This window comes from Trifolium pratense, linkage group LG4, assembly GCF_020283565.1.
Source record: "Trifolium pratense cultivar HEN17-A07 linkage group LG4, ARS_RC_1.1, whole genome shotgun sequence".
Taxonomy (NCBI): Eukaryota; Viridiplantae; Streptophyta; class Magnoliopsida; order Fabales; family Fabaceae; genus Trifolium; species Trifolium pratense.
In genome coordinates this window covers 24995294-25014304 of record NC_060062.1, presented here as the reverse complement: position 1 = coordinate 25014304, position 19011 = coordinate 24995294, and the positions used below count along the sequence as shown (strand labels likewise).

Here is a 19011-nt window from a genome sequence, read left to right as displayed (position 1 = left end):
GGTGGAGGGCCGGACCAGAAACCTGATTGCAAGCGTCCCGACGAAGTGACCCAGCGAATCGTGGATAGGCTCTGATACCATCTTACAATTGAGTTTTGGGCCTAGTTTATAAACACTTAGTATAACAAACTATGATGATACTTTAAAATGATTTCTTTAAATAAGCTTCAATACAGTATGATTACAAAATTAACCAAAATGTCAAAGAGTTAGTCAATGATGTTTGAATTAATTTAAACTTCCATAGAATTACAATTTAAGATGCATTGACAAATCAATGTGAAACTGCAACCTGAAAGGAAAGGATTAATTAAGATCAAATATTTGTAGGAAAAACAATGCAAAAAAGCAAAACTTACTGATCAAATATTGTTGAAAACTTCTTTGTAGACAACATTAGTTGTTGAAGTCTTGGGTTGATTCTTGTCATCATGAATCAATATCTGTTGCTCAAATAGAGACCAACAAAATCCAATGATTGCCCTTGTGATTTGTTGATTGTCATTGCATATGAAACAATAATAGGAAATTGCCTTCTAGTCAACTTGAAAGGCTATGGAGACTGTGAAGGAGATATATCCAGCCTTGGAATGTAGACAACATTACCATGCTTTGGTCCACCTATAACTTTGGCTTCAATTACATGTTCTGCCATTTTTGTGACAATCAATCTTGTTCCATTACATAACCCTTCAGATTGCTCCATGTTTCTCATTAACATAATAGGTGTTCCAACCTTTAACTTAATTGTTGAAATTTTAGGGAATTTAGGTGAAAAAATAGGAGAAAATAATAAGGAACAATAAAATATTATTGATAATGATGTCAATAACCCTAATTACAATATTTACATTACTATTTACATTAATAAAATAGTATGACTACCTTGGTATTTATAACCAAGTGAATAAACTTAAATCTAAACTAAATCCCTTTATTATAGGGCTAAGAATAAACAAACTAAATCATAGAGATATTTTCAAAACAAATAATATAATATTTTCTATATTCTAACACTCCCCCTCAAGCTAAAGCTTACTAAGCTTTAAGCTTGTTACAAAATTAACCCTAAAAATAAATTAAATCCATTGATAGCAAGCCATAAAGAGCAGCAATCAAAGAAGTAGTAAAGCAGCGACCGAAGAGATGAATCCATATCAAATTAAGTAAAAATGTCCGCAGATTAAAGTATCACAAACGGAGTATGCCCGCGGATTAACGTATCACAAACGGGGTATGCCCGCAGATTAAGGGAAAACAAACGGGGTATGCCCGCGGATTAAGGGATCACAAACGGGGTATGCCCACAAATTAAGGGATCACAAACGGGGTATGCCCGCGGATTAAGGGATCACAAACGGGGTATGCCCGCAGATTAAGGTATCACAAAACAGGTAATTAGGCCACCAAAACAAGATCAAGAGAGACTGATGATCAATCTTGGGAAAAAACGGTGGTTAAAGGTAAAGGATTCATGGAAAATTGGCATGTGACTGCATGTGTTAAGTAACATATCAATAAGGGTTAGAAAAGAAAGCAAAGGGGTAAACAAGAACCACAAAGGTGTGGAACAAAATAAAAATAAATTCTAATGACGGCTAGGGTTTATATGAAAAAAAGATAAAAAAGGTAAAGTGAAGAATAACCAAGAATTAATTATTCTCGGGAGAAATTGCAGCGGAATTATGTTTCAAGGTGGATACCATGGCTCTGATACCATGATGAAATTTTAGGGAATTTAGGTGAAAGAATAGGAGAAAATAATAAGGAACAATAAAATATTATTGATAATGATGTCAATAACCCTAATTACAATATTTACATTACTATTTACATGAATAAAATAGTATGACTACCTTGGTATTTATAACCAAGTGAATAAACTTAAATCTAAACTAAATCCCTTTATTATAGGGCTAAGAATAAACAAACCAAATCATAGAGATATTTTCTCAACAAATAATATAATATTTTCTATATTCTAACATTAATACTATGATTTGGAAGTCCTGAAGTCCAAAGAGAGCTCAAAAATTCAGGAGTAAAGACTTGTAGAATATTGGTATGCATCTCTGATCTGTCAACTGAATTTGCACTAAAATATTCTCTTTGTTCCCCTAAAAATAAGAAAACTTGGTTAGAATCTCTATAAGTAGATATTTGAATTGAACAGATGAGTTTATTGAATACCTGGCATCAATGCAAAAACAAAATCATTGATTGTATCAACTACTTCAATGGTAGATGCTAAAATGGCTCTACTTAACAAATATTCACAGTTGTTGTAGTTTTCCAAGAAATTTGGGTAAGTACTATCAACAATTCCTTTAATTGGATCATCAATATCTGTGATTAACATTTCTTTAGGAATTTCGATGTCAGCAGTTCCATCATTAGGTTCTGAAATTTTGCCCTCACCAACCTTTAGTAGCCATTTTGAAAATTCTTTAATATCTTGGTTATCAACATTTGTTGCACCTTGTCTAAGTCTCATATTTTTTGTCAATGTAAGGACCTTACAATGATCCCAAATGTAAAATGCATTAATTGCTGAATGAACAATATCAGAACGGCTACCTCTTGGGATGACGGGTAAAATCTGTCTAAAAAAAATCACCTCCGAAAACCACTACTTTGCCACCAAGGATTTTATCAGAAATACTTGTTTCACTCATAAGGTCTTGCAGAGTTCTTTTTTTTTTTTTTTTTTTGAAAAGGCAAAAATTTATTAGGCATACTCCAAAACAAGCAGAAAAGGAGTAGCAAGAGAGATACAATAATACAAACATGGGATAAAAACAAGAACCCCAAGGAAAAGACCAAATCTATAGTCCAAAACGACCAAAAACTTTGAGACCCCTCACGCCTAAAAACAAAACACCCAGTTCAGAAAAATAACTTTTTCACCCAAGTCTCCACCAAAGAATACAGAAAGAGGAATAGCAGGCTGCAGAAAAAAAAAACTACAGCACCAAAAACACGCTAAATTCCCACAGCAGCATGATAAAAAGCCAGCACCAAAGCAAAAGGAAACCACCAACACTAGCGAGCTAAACAATCCCCCGGGTCCCAAGTCCATTCATAGAACAAGCACGGCGACATCTTCATTCTAGCTATACTCCATTTCCAGCTCAATACTTTAATGTTTTCCACTAAAGTGCTTTGAGATATCGAAACATTCGCAAAGATAATATTATTTCTCGCCTTCCAAATAGACCAAATCGTTGCATGCCAAATCAAAATAACACCTTTACGGAGTTTTTTATTCCTAATTGCTCCTCTCAACACCTTAAAGAGCAAAGATAAGCTCGGAGGAATAATCACCACAATCCCCAACCACCTAAATATGTCGTACCATACCGAAATGATCAATTTCTTGCAGAGTTCTATCTAAAGCTTCAAAGCAATACTTATGCGCCATTGGAGCTTCATCTCAAATGATCAATTTGGTTGCTCTGAGTAAATCTGCTAGGTCGTCTTTATAAGCTATCTTGCACATTGAATTATCCAATGTTGGAACAGGTAGGTGGAACTTAGAGTGTTCAGTTCTTCCTCCAGGAAGGAGAAGTGCTGCAATTCCACTTGTTGCAACAGTTAAAACAATTTCTTGTTTGATCTTAATGCACTTGCAAGAGTTCTCCACATAAATGTTTTCCGGGTTCCACCGTAACCATGTAGGAAAAATACTCCCCCTCTTGTTTGGTAACAACTTGCATTATCTTATGATAAATGTGTCTCTGCTCATCTGCATTAAATGTAAAGAACATAGTTTTTGAATTTTAATATTGTAAATAAAAGGTGTTAATTATTACCAACCAGTTAATGAAGCACTGAGTTGAGTAAATTCTAAGATGGTATCAGAGCCTATCAACGATTCGTTGGGCCACTTCACCGGGGGTAAATTCTGATCGGGCGCTCCACCATTTATATCCACGCAACAAGCCCAACAGTGCTGAGCGCGAGGGGGTGTGTAAAAGAAGTCCCACATCGCTTGCGAGATGGCCTGAATATGTGTTTATAAAGTGAGGGCAATCCTCACTTTACAAGCCGGTTTTGTAAGGATGAGTTAAGCTCAATACTCAATTCTAAGATGGTATCAGAGCCTATCCACGATTAGCTGGGCCACTTCGTCGGGCCGCCTGCAATCAGGTTTCTGATCGGGCCCTCCACCATTCATATCCGCGCCTCAAGCCCATAGCGCTTGGCGCGAGCGGGGGTGTTAAGAAGTCCCACATCAGTTGTGATATGACCTGCCTAAGTGTTTATAAACTAGAGACATTCCTCACTTTACAAGCCGGTTTTATAAGGATGAGTTAGACCCAATTCTCAATTCTAAGACTGTTCAAGAACATAAGCTTCTAGATATGGAATTGAAACTTCTATTGGCTTGCAATAACTTTTCTATCTCCATCAATGTTAAATTTGCCATTTCAGCATCGGTAAGTTGCAATTCTGAGTTAAAATGAATGAACATAAGTAAATATGATGTTAATTTCTCAAAATGAATATGTAATTATGATTAAGAACATGGTGGTAGTATTTTGGTGATTATAAATGATCTTAATTATTAATGAAACTGAACAATATAGAATTTAACGATGGAAGAACTCAGCGCTTTATTTAAATTTTGACAAATAATGTAGAAACAATATAGAATTGAAGAATACCTTTGTTATTTACTATGATCCTTGGTTATACAAAATACCATCAGACAACCATTGAATTGATTTGCGAAAAACATAATACGGTCTGTTCATAGTACCGCATAGTAGGAGAATGACAAACAACATGTGCTTCTCTGATAGCACCAATATATTCCTTATCATCTCCAAGAAAGGCCATGGCAAAGCTAGCATCTCTAAAAGTCAAATATTGTACACATGCAACCTTACGTATTTCTTCGTAAAAAGTTTGTCCTTTGACAACAGTTAGCATCATTCGCAAAAAGAAAAGTTCTCCAGTTGTTGGCAGAACCCAAATTAAACGACCAATTTTGAAACCTCTTTTCCTTGGTGTCTAAGCTTTCTTTTTCTTGCTGTATGTAAATTTGGTAACAAATTGACCATAGGTCAGTTGCCTTGCACTGGGATAATCTTGATTTGCTTGTAACCATGAAGTATATTGGATTCTACCCTACCAAATGAAAAAACATCCTCTCAACAGATGGTTTCCTGCCATGTATCTTGTAAGAAAAGATTCTCCAACATGCCTCGCTTGGTGAGATATATCTGCAATCAAGATACTGTTTGATTTCGTCTATAGCTGGTTGTCTTGCTCGGAACACTGAAGCAGTGATGCGGTCATATCCCTTGTGTATGTACTTGAACAAATACTTGATTGAGATACTTTGATCGCACCATTCCATGTTGATATGAGCTTGATATTTAAGTAACAATCTTCTATTATATGGCACAACATTCCGATTGTCCAAAGTAACACAGTTCTTTTCCACCGTAAATGACCGTGAACTTCTTTTGTAAACTGGGTAACAATCTTGATCCACTATTGTTGTCTCATTAGGGAAGAACTTAGCACAGGTACCAGTTTTCATGCAAGGGGAACCTCTTTTGTCTTTTCCACATGGGCCATGAATCATGTGTTTTTTCACCAAATTGTACAGCTCTTGATCAGTTTCAGGATTTGGAATCTCAGCAGAAATTATTTTATCAATATCAGTTGGTGTTGGATATTTGCTTGAAGGATGTAAGAAAATGATAATGTGAGCATGAGGAAGTCCTCTTTTTTGAAACTCGATCGTGTACATGTCTGTATATGCATCTGATATACAATTAGTTAAATATATGGCACAAATCATGGATTTCAAAAGAAATGAAATATAAGACACACACTAAAACTTACATGTCTGGACGATCTTGAGGTTTCAAATTGTTCTTTGCCAATTCTCTTGTTATTTCAGCCCCATTTGGATTACATGTGAATGTTATAAAAAGATCAGGAAATCCAATTGCAGATGAAATTGTCATACCATCAAAATAGAGTTGATCCATGTATCTTTTACTGCCTACATATGAAGAAGGTAGTACAACTCTTTGTCCAGTTTTTTGAGTTGTATTTGTTCCCTCATTTTGGTGATTGTCATTTAATGTGTGATACTTACAAACTCTGAGTTTTGGTTGATTTCTCCTTAACCAATTAAGCCTTTCTGCTTCCATCATTGTATAACCATCAACAATGAATTGTTGGAAAAGTCTTCTGGAGCATATTAAAGTTTTGGCCTCATCCTTGCGACTTTGCATCCGGTACGAAAGCCACTCTTTAATTGCAAGTCGATTCTGCTTTGTTACTTCAGTTTGATGTCTGTAGCGATGTTGAATACCTGCTCTAAAACCATCTTCTCCATATGGAAAAATGAGTGGATACTGATAGGAAAGATAACTTGGATGAAACTCATTTAATCTTTGCAAACGTCCATTTTTTTTATGCATGATGATGTCTCTTTGTGAACCTGTATTTATATCTCCAACTATGAAAGCAGCTACTTCAGAAACATTTGGTTGATTATAAATCCTCCCATCACTTTTTCTTTTAGAAATTAGTTGCAGCTTGAAATCTATAATTTGATTATTCTGCAACTTGTCACGTGCCATTCGGAATGATTTCGCATGAACGTTGTGTTCATCAAGCATAAAAGAAAACTGAGTTTGAAAATATACTAGTATTTGAGCCTCAAGAAAATAAATACTTGGTAACAATTTGCACCTCAATTGATAAATACAAAAGTTTCAAATATCAAATTTTTTTAATAGACATATAATCTCAACTTTATTTTAGAACCAATTCTCTAAGTCAAAGTCAATTACAAAAGAATATGATAAGCAAATTAATTTTCTCTCTCACGTTTGAATCCAATCATGCACATAATACTTACAGATATTTCATTAAGCAGAACAATAATCAACTGTCTAGTAATACCAATTTCCAAATTTTAAATCCAATTGTCTAGTAATAACATATTTTCAAAATTAAAATCCTAGTGGTTGCTATGCTATATGGTAATTCATCTGTGTTATGTTTTAAAGAGTATGTGGTAACTATAAAATGAATTTATATGTATGGAGGAATCACTGTTGATTCCTAAATTAAACATCAACATCCACCTGCAGTTAAAGAAAGATAAACAATTGATTAGTGATTGGATTTTTCAACAATTAGTAATGCTTTATAGGTTCAATACTTCAATGAAGATGAAAAAAGATTAGAAGAAACCTGCATAAATGGAGAGAAAACCAGACCTTCATTACATCTTTGATCCTCTAGAGATAATAATCTCCCCATAAGGTACCTCCTGCTCCACTCTTAGGACATCGCGGGTAGCAAGAACTATGAACAACAGAGTTACAACAGATATATTGATATATGAGATGCCAGATCTTTTTATTAATCATTAGTAAAATAGTAATATAACTGGTAATAAGTTGGAGGACTGAGAAATAATACCACAAGTTTGATAGAAAAGTAGTGCTGCTTGTTTTCTTGTCATTCTAGCAGTTAAGGCATCTAGGGATTCAAATTGAGGAGCTCCGGGGGAGTCAAAATGGCTTTTCATCTGACTGTAACATTCAAAATTCAATAAATATACCTTATTATTACCAAAAATAATCCTTTATAATGTAGGTTCACAAAAGATTCATACTCATGGATTGATTTGGTCAACTCATCACTAGGATGATTGGCCTTTCCTTGTGTTTGAGTGGGTGCTGTCTCCACAAAAAGATCTGAAAAGAAACTTGTGTGTTAAGTGGATAAAGAATAGACTACTACTATAGCTATAGGCTTTTTCAATAGTATAGAAGCCATAACAAGTAATATTGTACCTTGATCAGGTGTTGGACCAATGTTAGACAACCTCTTAGATAGTTTGAAATTTGCATCCGGAAAATTTTCATTCTCAGCAACTGTAGGAAGCCCCCCACTGCTGTTTCCAAATGATGAACAGCGCGTTCTCTTTGTGGGTCTGTTAATAGTTTTCAAGCATCAATCCTTGACAAACTTTTTTAACAAGACTACAATTTTCATCTCTATTTGACAAGTCAAATATCAAGATGGAATGGTCATTTAACTGGAGATTCAATTTTTGTATTACCTTCCTCTCTCCAAGTCTGAATGTGAGGAAAGACGATGTCCAGATACGGTACTTGGGATGGAATTTTCTTTGTCTCCTCCCTGAGATCCATCTGAAGGAACAATTGCATCGCAATTTGTTAGTTATTATAGGCACACACTTCGACAACTAATTTACAAAAATGAATGATCAAATAACCAATTAAAGATGAAACATACCAGATTTCCCTGATGAGGCGTGGGGAGTCCCATCGGGTACTCTCAAACCATTGTCTGGGATCTGTGTCACCTGCATCTCTCGCGAAGCCTTAATTATATTGTTTAGCCTATTATCAAGATCTTCAGAAACCTTCAAATATGGAGATTTTATCAGGAATGAAGTTATTATCCTTCTAAAAAATATGGAAAAGAAAACCAAAAGATGGATGTAGGAGACTAACATATCCTTCCGAGTCATTATTATGTACTCCTGGAGGTGATGATGGTTCTGGAGGATGCTGTGGTGAAATACTAACTGCATAAAATAATTATGTTTGTTACCTTCTACTTAACCCTTTCAATGTTAAGGTTGAGTAGTTTCACAAAACGAATGAGAGAGAGACTCTATACAGACCTGATGGTGAATCATGGGGTGGTTGAGTGCTCTTAATCCATGAGTCAACAGCAGGTGTTGGATAATGTATATCTTTGTTTACAATTGAAAATAAGCCATCCTTTATCACACCAGGTGGAACCTCCGTGAGGTTAGCTATCTTAGTTGAAGACATGATAAAATGTCGCTGCTGCAACTGACAGAAGCAGTAATACACTGTCTAAGTATAGTTGTCTAAATCTTAGGCATAGGATTTCTAGATGCATAGTGAATATCAATTAAAAACCTTTTCCATTCGTCCTCTTTTTGAGACTAAAGCAGAAGGGTCTTGAAGCCAGCTTTGGTATGTAGGAGCAGCGATCACGGTTTGCTTGTAGTCCATTTCTATTGATTTTACTCTTTTTCTTTTAGCTGCCCGTCGCCTTTGAGGTTCCTGTTGCATTACAATTAAGTGGTTGGTCATTTTGTTTTCACAACATCGTAATGGCATAGATAAATGATTACAGTACCTCTCTAGCATTAATGTTGTCATTATGTTGCTGACTGCTCGGGTGCTCAGGATGTTGGTCTTCCACTATATCATTTTGCAGAACAGTGAGAAAAGAAAAAAATATATGCATGGCAAGAAACTTCAGTTCATGTAGAAAGAGAATCCTCTGGTAAGAACATGGCAACCAAATTTTTTAATGCATAGCATTTGAGCTTAAACAGGCTTTCCATTATTTATAGCCAAAAAAAATAATCGAAATACATAAATCAAAATCCTATGTTGAAATTTAAAAGACAAAAGAATCAATGCATTTTAAAATCAAAACATAATAAACCCAAAGTACTTAATTCTTGTGTATGTATGTACCCAATCCAACACTATTTGAAGTTTTACTTCTGCTATGACAGCCAATAACCTAGGTAGCAAGATACTGTAGTTTCTTCTTTTAGCCTTTTTATAGTGTTAGTATAATATATACATGTATTACAAAAAAAAATTCCAAACTGGCTTGTTGCCCGTTTGCCTTCCATTCAAGTGTAATTATCTTGCATATATATCAATAAAAAGTGTTTTAAACTGGCTTGAACAGAATAAAAAGAAAATGGACGAATTTAAAAGATCAGCAATGCTATTTCAAGCGAAAACTTTTATCACGAAAAACATAGCGAATTAATTAAAAGCGTTGGATTCTATTGAGATGGAATCATGGGTGGGTGGAATGAAAGTTGAAATGGTCAACTGCTGCTATAATACACTATCAACTATCGTGAAATTCCACGAAAAACATTTTCGCTAAAAGTAGCATTTCTCTTAAAAGATTCAAACTGTTAGCAGGTATATGAACGTGGGACAAATTTGGCCCCTTTTAACTCAGCACTAATAGTTCTGATTGCCAGCATATTCAAGTAAGGTGCAGCATATGGAAAATATGGCTTAAAGAAAAATGAAATGCAATTGAGGGGATGGAAATACATGTTCCAACATTTTCTGATTTACTCAATATGGAAAAACAATCTGCTACATTGAAAATCTTGGTGTTTAGAAGCAGTCAATTGATTGGCATGCTACTCACCTCTCTCTGGGTCATCTGGAGGAGGTGGGGAGGGTATATGCACGGACGGAAATTGACCATAATCCCCTGAAGTTACATTCCATTGTGTTTCGTCATCTCCTGCGTCAAACCTGTCTCACAACATTCAGAAAAACAAACGGGTAAGTAAATGATGATAATAACAAATCATTTTCTTAAGTAAGATTCAAGAATCAGCTGATAAGATTGATGGTTCATTGATCCATGACACAGGGAATACATCTGCATCTCCATTATGACATACATGGCATAAAGCTTAAAATTAAAATGACTAATGAAATACTGTTAGGAACCAAATCTCAAAACAAGCAGAAAGAGTAATATAACAGTATTGAAAATATAATGAGAGCTTTATTAATGGAATTTAAATGGAGTTTTTACAGATAAAGGGAAAATGAGATTCCTAGATCTGCCCAGAGCTCAGCTCCGATAGGCCAGCTCAATGCTGCCTACACATGATAACAAACTCAAAATATCAAGGATACCTCCTCTCAACCCACACCTCACTCCTTATACAATTGTGATGGATACTAGCTCTCTTCTCTCTCTCCACGTCACTCATTCTCTAACTAACTCTTGACAGCTTTCTTATATCTTCTAGAATAAACTTGCCACACTTTGGGACCCACAGCATTGTGATGAATTAGTGAGTCACTAGGACCCTCCATTAAGCATTGCCTTGTCCTCAAGGCAAAAATTTGGAAATTGGCTCCTTATCATGATAGTATCTTCCCAAGTAGCTTCTTCTGCCATTTGACCTTTCCATTGTATAAGAACTTGGTTAACCTTCTCACCCTGTATCTGCACAGTCCTCCTGGCTAAAACCAATTCTGGTTCAATCAATACTCCTCTATCTCCCTCCAATTCAGGCAACTCTTCCTCCTCATGATAGTTACCTACAGCTTTTTTTAATAAGGACACATGGAAAACTGGATGAACACGTGTTCCTTCAGGTAACTTTAATTGATAAGCAACTGCACCTATACGTGCTATCACTGGGTAAGGCCCATAATATTTTGCTGCCAATTTGGCATTAATCCTTGAGACAACAGACTGTTGTCTGTGGGCCCTTAACTTCACAAATACCCATTCACCTACCTCAAAACTCCTCTCACACCTCCTTTTGTCTGCTTGTTGCTTCATTCGGTCTTGTGCTCTCAACAACTGCTGCCTTAGCTGTCTTAGAGCACCCACATCCATCAAACTCATTTGGGTTCTTTAAATGGGTCCCATTTAATATTTTATATTATTTATACTTCTCAAATATTTAAACAACTCAACCACATTTCTTAAATATCCATACAACTTACCAAAAACTCTCAAATGGATCCCACTAGATCCAAAAAACTCACCAAAAAACATGTATTTAATTGTTACAAAAAGAAAAAAACCATAGGTGTGGGCCGTGTGGCACTTTAAGAACGTTGTTGCAGAGAAAGACGTTTTTAGTTTAGCAACATTGAAAAAGGATGGATTATCCATGTTGTCAGACAATACATGGTGTGTTGCAGTAAAATCACACTGTAAAGAACACCCATATTCATGCTCTTATAGCCTCATCCCTGTCCAGTAACTCTCTTTGCACAGCTTCAACTCTGGTTTCACCTTGTATCCATCGGGTAATCACTGGAGGAGCCCTCCCATACACAATTTCAAATGGAGTTTGTCCTGTAGTGGCGTGGTAGCTAGTGTTAAACCAATATTCTGCCCAAAAAATCCAATTGGCCCATGTCTTAGGCTGGTCAGCTATGAAACATCTTAAATATGTCTCCAAACACCTATTTACCACCTCTGTTTGCCCATCGGTCTCTGGATGGTATGCACTACTCATTTTCAACCTTGTACCCTGTAGTTTGAACAGCTCCTTCCAAAAATTACTCATAAATATTGGGTCCCTGTCACTAACTATAGATAAAGGAATCCCATGTAACCTCACTACTTCTCTTACAAACACCTCTGCAATCACCTTGGCAGTATATGGATGCTTCAAAGGAATAAAGTGTGAATACTTGGATAACCTGTCAACAACCACCAAAATTGCTTCATACCCTTTGGATTTGGGTAAACCTGTAATAAAATCCATAGATAAATCCTCCCAAATGCGGTCTGGAATGGGCAGTGGCTGTAATAATCCTCCGGGTGAACTAGCCAAGTATTTTTGGCGCTGGCAAACATCACACTTTTTCACATATTCTTGCACAGTATTTTTCATTCCTACCCAATACACATTGGCTGCTAGCCTTCTATAAGTTCTATAGAAGCCTGAATGCCCTCCTTGAGGGGTAGAATGAAATTCTGCCAACAACATAGGAATCATCACAGACATCTTAGACAAAACCAGTCTACCTTCATACAACAACACTCCCTGCTTGTATGAGTATCCAGGTCTTGAATTCATATCTGTCTTCAACTCCCTAATCACTTTCTGTAATTCTTGGTCATGTAACACTTCTGCTTGCAGCACCCTTTCATCCAACCATTGCAAGCTAGTGACTACTTGACAAAGTGCTCCTCCTTCATTGATCCTTGAAAGTGCATCCGCTCCTTTGTTAAGTTTACCAGGTTTGTAACTGATTTCAAAATCATAACCCAGCAACTTAGCAGCCCAATTTTGCTGCTCAGCTGTGACTATTTTCTGCTGCAATAATTCTTTGAGGCTTTTCTGATCAGTTGATACTTTAAATCTCCTTCCTAAAAGATATGGTCTCCAATGCTGAATTGCAAGGACCACAACCATTAATTCTTTCTCATAAGCAGATTTGGTGAGATTTCTTACACCTAGAGCCTTGCTGAAGTAAGCCACAGGTCTTTTCTCTTGCATGAGAATTGCTCCCAATCCTCCACCTGAAGCATCACACTCTATGACAAACTCTTTGTTGAAGTCAGGTAATATTAACACAGGAGCAGTAGTTAACTTTTCTTTCAACACTTCAAAAGCCTTATGAGCTTCTTCATTCCACAAAAATGCATCTTTCTTGGTCAATTCAGTCAAAGGTTTGGCTATTTTGCCATAGTCTTTGATGAACTTCCTATAATACCCTGTCAATCCCAAAAAACCTCTTACACCCTTCACATTCTTGGGTGTTGGCCATTTAGTAACACTTATCACCTTACTAGGATCTACAGCCACTCCTTCTCCAGATATTAAATGTCTTAAATGCTCCACAGTACCTTGGCCAAAATGACATTTCTTTTTATTAGCCACTAATCCTTGTACTTGTAAAATCTTCAAAACCTCCTCTAAATGCTTCATATGCGACTGCCAGTCTCTACTATAGACCAATATGTCATCAAAAAATACAAGAACAAATTTTCTCAATAAAGGTCTAAACACTTCATTCATTAAACTTTGGAAAGTTGATGGAGCGTTCATTAGTCCAAATGGCATCACCAAAAATTCATAATGACCTTCGTGTGTACGAAAAGCCGTTTTATGAATATCTTCCTCTTTCACCCTAACTTGATGGTACCCAGATTTTAGGTCCAATTTGGAGAAAAATCTAGCTCCATGGAGCTCATCAATGAGTTCTTCAATCACGGGTATGGGAAATTTATCTGGTACTGTTGCTTTATTGAGGGCCCTATAATCGATGCACATTCTCCATGTGTCATCCTTCTTCTTAACCAGAATTACAGGGCTGGAGAAAGAACTTGTACTGTGGCGTATGATTCCAGTTTTCATCATTTCTTGTACTTGCTTCTCAATTTCATTTTTATGGTGGTGAGGGTACCTATAAGGCCTCACATTAACAGCTCCCTCTCCTTCCTTCAAAGTAATCACATGCTCTTTCTTCCTTTTGGGTGGTAAGCCTGTAGGTTCTTGGAAAACACCAACATACACATTCAGCAAGTTGTCCAAGTCTCTTGCTTGTCCCACCTCCAAGGTAAGAAAACTCCCTTCCTCTTTCATCTTCTCTCTATCCTTCCACCATCCTACACAACTCCTTTGGGATTTGCACACAATGCTTTGTAGAGTGTCCCTCACATCCCACCTTCCTTCTATTCCTCTCAAAGTAACCCATTTCTTATGGTACCAAAAACTCATCGTGTGTTTCTCCCAATTTACTATCATGTCACCAAGGGTACGTAACCATTCAATCCCTAACACCATGTCCACATCTCCTAATTCAAACAACTGAACATCCACCACTATTGGCACTCCTTCTACATCTACTTCCAAATTCACACATCTTCCAGTGGTTTTAGAACACGACCCATCACCCAATTTGATCCTCATTGATGGTGTATTGTCAACGGACCAATTCATTTTATGCACTAAATGATGAGAAATAAAATTGTGAGTTGCTCCACTATCAATAAGAATTGAAACTGGTACCTCATGAATAGTTCCTTTCAACCGTATGGACTGTGGCTTTATGTAGTCATGTTGACCCAACTGTTGAAAGCTCATCATACTCATTTCTCCGTCCACCTCCTCATCTTCTTCGTCCACCTCTACTGCTAGACACTTCCCTTCTTGTCCACTTTCATCCTCATCCTCCACCACTAACACTCTTAAGTGTTTGTCTGGACATTGTTGCATTGGATGAAAAGGTCCCCCACACTTAAAACACAATCCCTTCTTTCTTCTTTCCATGAGCTCATTGTAAGATAGATGAGTAAAACCACGGTCACGTGGTCCATTTCTTTTTTTATCATATTGGGCTTGTTTATCATTCTTAGGCCCAAACTCGTTTCCTCTTGATCCATTGCTTGAGGTGTGCTCCTTACTTTCTTTAACTAACACCCAGTCTGATCCACTTCCTTTATTGGGCCTATGACCACCAGATCGGGTTGACCCATGACCCGATTTATATGGTTTGTGATAGCCCGATCCAGATCCACCTCCCATCTCCTTCTCTACAGCACGTGAGACCTGCAAAACCTTCGAACGACTCAAATCGCTCAACACTGCCAAACTTCTCACCTTCCCACGAATTTCCTCCTTCAACCCATGTAAAAAATATCCCAGAAATTGTTTATCGGGTAATCTGGGTATCTGAGCCGTGAGATATTCGAACTCAGTGATGTATTCATCCACGCTCCCAGTTTGTCGAAGCTCCGTCAACTGCTCATAAACATCTCCTTCTCCATGTCCTCCGTACCTCTCCAATAACGCATCCTTCAACCTGCTCCATGTCAATTCCTCTTCTTCGTTGAGTAACGAATTAAAGAAATGAATGGTAGGTCCTTCCATACACAGTTGAGCGAGATTCACCCTCACCGTCGGCGTCGTGTCTTGCACACGAAAATAAACCTCAGCTCTGGAAATCCAACCGGCTGGATCTTCGCCGTCAAACATTGGCAGCTCCACCTTCTTCACTGATTGACGAAACTCAACCAACGCTTCTCCTTGAAGCTGACTCGTTCCCGATTTCTCCGATCCTTTAGCCGATCCTTCTCCTAACACCTTCGTCGAACTTCGATCGTTAACGACACTCTCTTCTTCAGTTCTTAACGACTTTCCGAGACTCTTCTCAAACAACGCGATGAGAGTTGCTTGATTCTTCTCCATCGCAGACAACGTCGTCTTCACTCCCATGAGTTCTTCCTCCAACGTTGCTATCTTCGCATCCATACCTTTGATCAAATCGAACTGGTTCTTCTTCGGTGGCATTCACTGATCCTCTCAAAATGAATCCGGTAGGTCGGACCAAATTGTTAGGAACCAAATCTCAAAACAAGCAGAAAGAGTAATATAACAGTATTGAAAATATAATGAGAGCTTTATTAATGGAATTTAAATGGAGTTTTTACAGATAAAGGGAAAATGAGATTCCTAGATCTGCCCAGAGCTCAGCTCCGATAGGCCAGCTCAATGCTGCCTACACATGATAACAAACTCAAAATATCAAGGATACCTCCTCTCAACCCACACCTCACTCCTTATACAATTGTGATGGATACTAGCTCTCTTCTCTCTCTCCACGTCACTCATTCTCTAACTAACTCTTGACAGCTTTCTTATATCTTCTAGAATAAACTTGCCACACTTTGGGACCCACAGCATTGTGATGAATTAGTGAGTCACTAGGACCCTCCTCATGTATACGAGTTCTAACAAATACTGCTAGAAAGAAGAACACAATTATACAAAAGAAGGATGGTTAAAGCCAAAAACCTCTCATTTTGATTGGGTGGATCCGTATTATATTGGAAAGGTTCAGGTAAGTTAATATCCTCCAGAGCAGCTGCGAATATTCAAGTATCAGCATAGGAACAATTAGACCAAATGCAGACATATAAATGTTTGGTAAATTAAATATGAAAACCTTGATGGTGATCATCCCCTGAATCTCGATTACCAAGGTCGGGTTCCTGCACATCATCAAGTGTCTGCAACAAAAGAATAAACATAGATAAGTCTTGTTTGCAAAGCCTAAAAAACGAAACTACAATATCTTTGCTACATAGGTTATTGGTGGATTACAAATTAGCTCAACATAATATATTGAAAAACACTAAATAGCACATTTTCTGTGCAATGTATTACCATAGAAACGTAGTTACTATGCTGGAACCACGTTGCATTGGACTGATGGGACTGTTCCATTTCAATAGTCATCTGCTCTATATCTGGCATAGTAATTGCCGATCTCCTATCAAAAAGTTAACACACAATACACATGCAAATTAAAGGAAATCAAATTAAGACAAAGTAAAATGTAATATCTTCCCTTTATAAAATAGAAAATAGCTTCAAACCATGAACAAGTTGAAATAGAAAATAATTAATAGGTAATGCAAATTTGATTTACTTGGCTTGAGATTTCCCTTTAGGAAGCAATGTAGGATCAGGGCCACTCTTTACTTTCCAGGCTTCATTAATTTCAACCTTACATAATCAAATTTAAATCAATTATATCCCAAAATTGAAACCTATTGAAAATTAAAAACATAATAAGAGAAAACTGAAAGTTGAATTCTATACCAGAAGACGCGAAACATCATCTGCGTTAAGAAAGACAAAATTCAAAAAAGAAAAACACAGATAATTCAGAAACTTCGTCGATTTAACATTTTATTAACTAATTAATCATGAAAAAACAAGCATTCAAGAAATTTACCATAAAGCATCTTCACTTTTCTTTCATAGACAATCACAACTCCACCTTTTAAAATCACAAAATCCATTCAATAGAATCACAAAAAAGAGAAAAAGAACACGAAAAAAGTATCAATTAATCAAACATAGAAAGAGTGTGAATATACCCATGAGAATTCCAGAAAGTCTCAGAGCCATTGGAATCGCTGGATTAAGAATCTCTTCACTGTAAACAAGCAAAACCAAACGACACCGTATAAGAAATTCAGTTAAAGAAGAAGAATAAGGAAAATATAATCAATTATCAATAAACAACGATTACGATCAAGAAAAACGATTATGATACCAGATCTTGATGATATTCAGCTTACTCAGTTTCTTTCTGTTAATCTTCGCATGCATAGTCGCAGCCATCCTTCATCAAGAAAAATCGATTAAGCAGATATTGAGCTTATTTTAGTAACGGTAACAATAACAACACGCTGAATTTCAAATGTAGATGAAATGAATAATTAATTCAAATTTTCAAAAACAGAGCATGAACATGCTTATGAGAGAAATTTCAAATGCAGATGAAAATTAAAAACGTGAAAATGTGAAAATTAATACCAGATTTGGCCGAGTGGAGCTTTTCGAGCGAGAAGCTGGTGTGAGTAAAACATCTTGTAGCTATGGAGATGAAAAGTAAATGATCTGTAACGAGAAAGTTGCAAGAACTGTGCGTAATGTAGTGTTATAAGTTGAAGAAAAGGTGAAGAAAGTTTGAAGAAAATTTGAGAGAAAGAAAGTGAAAAAAGCGATTCTCTCTGAAATCTCTTATTTCTATACCCGCCAAATGAAGCTTATTGTTAGGGAAGGAAACGTACTCGTTGTGAACGGAAATGAATCCAGTACACGAGGGTGCACAGAGTTCTCTGAGCTATCACTGCTATGAACCGTGATTAGCTTGCTATGAATCGTGATTAGACGACGGGTACATTTGAATGGGTTAGATTTAATGAGGTGGAGTGTAGTAGGGTAGCTGGGGTTTTTTATGTTGTAGAGGATTGGGATTTCGGTGTTTAGTGTGTTCTTGTTTGTTAGAGTGGGGCCCTTTGTGATCAACGAATTTCTTTCTTGTTCAGTAGCCAAACGAGTTCGTTATAGTGATTAGTGAGTGACCAAGTGGAAAACTGGAGTAAGAATTTTCAAATTTTTAGCTTTTGTCGGTTAGTGTTTAAGGTTGTGTTTGGATTTTTAAGCCACTAGGTTTGGTCCAGTGGTGAGGAATTTGAGTAGTAGACAGTAAGTCTTGTGTTTGAATTTCATAATTTTACTTGATAACGGGTTTTTAGTAATTGAATGGAAGCATTACACATGTAGCCCCTAGGTTTGGTCTAATGGTGAGGAATTTTGGTAGTACGTTATAGATCCTGGATTCGATCCCCAGCTGGTAAACAAAAAAAAACCTTGTATAAGTCTACAAAATTAACTCAACCTTGACAATGCAATATCGACTTAACATTTTTATTCGAGTTTAAATATGAGATATTGTTATACTTTGATAATTTTGGAATTGGTATTTTTACAATTTTTTCCCTTGTTTATAATTTTTTTTGTGTGACCCGTTTATAATTAATTCAAGTTGGTAACGCTGAAGGTGGAAAAACACAAGAAGGGGGGTTGAATTGTATTTTAGTGTTTTAAAACTTTTTCGAGATAGCAGCGGATAA

The 19011-nt window shown here is 36.6% G+C and overlaps 1 protein-coding gene and 1 pseudogene across 1 annotated transcript; both read right to left on the bottom strand.

Annotated features, from left to right (window-relative positions):
- Positions 1-362: 362 nt before the first annotated feature.
- On the bottom strand, positions 363-6647 carry LOC123922356 (annotated as a pseudogene).
- A 119-nt stretch (positions 6648-6766) lies between these two features.
- On the bottom strand, positions 6767-17961 carry LOC123922355 (sister chromatid cohesion 1 protein 1). The gene is made up of 21 exons (XM_045975080.1): positions 17909-17961; positions 17646-17714; positions 17467-17525; positions 17322-17366; positions 17186-17205; positions 17013-17089; positions 16748-16853; positions 16527-16590; positions 16376-16445; positions 10237-10346; positions 9184-9248; positions 8961-9107; positions 8696-8870; positions 8523-8596; positions 8302-8431; positions 8105-8195; positions 7836-7975; positions 7655-7736; positions 7459-7571; positions 7228-7341; positions 6767-7118 (listed from the first exon to the last, which is right to left on the bottom strand). The coding sequence occupies exons 1-20, from the start codon at positions 17959-17961 to the stop codon at positions 7259-7261; spliced, it is 1773 nt and encodes a 590-aa protein (XP_045831036.1). The 3' UTR covers positions 6767-7118; positions 7228-7258.
- Positions 17962-19011: the final 1050 nt, after the last annotated feature.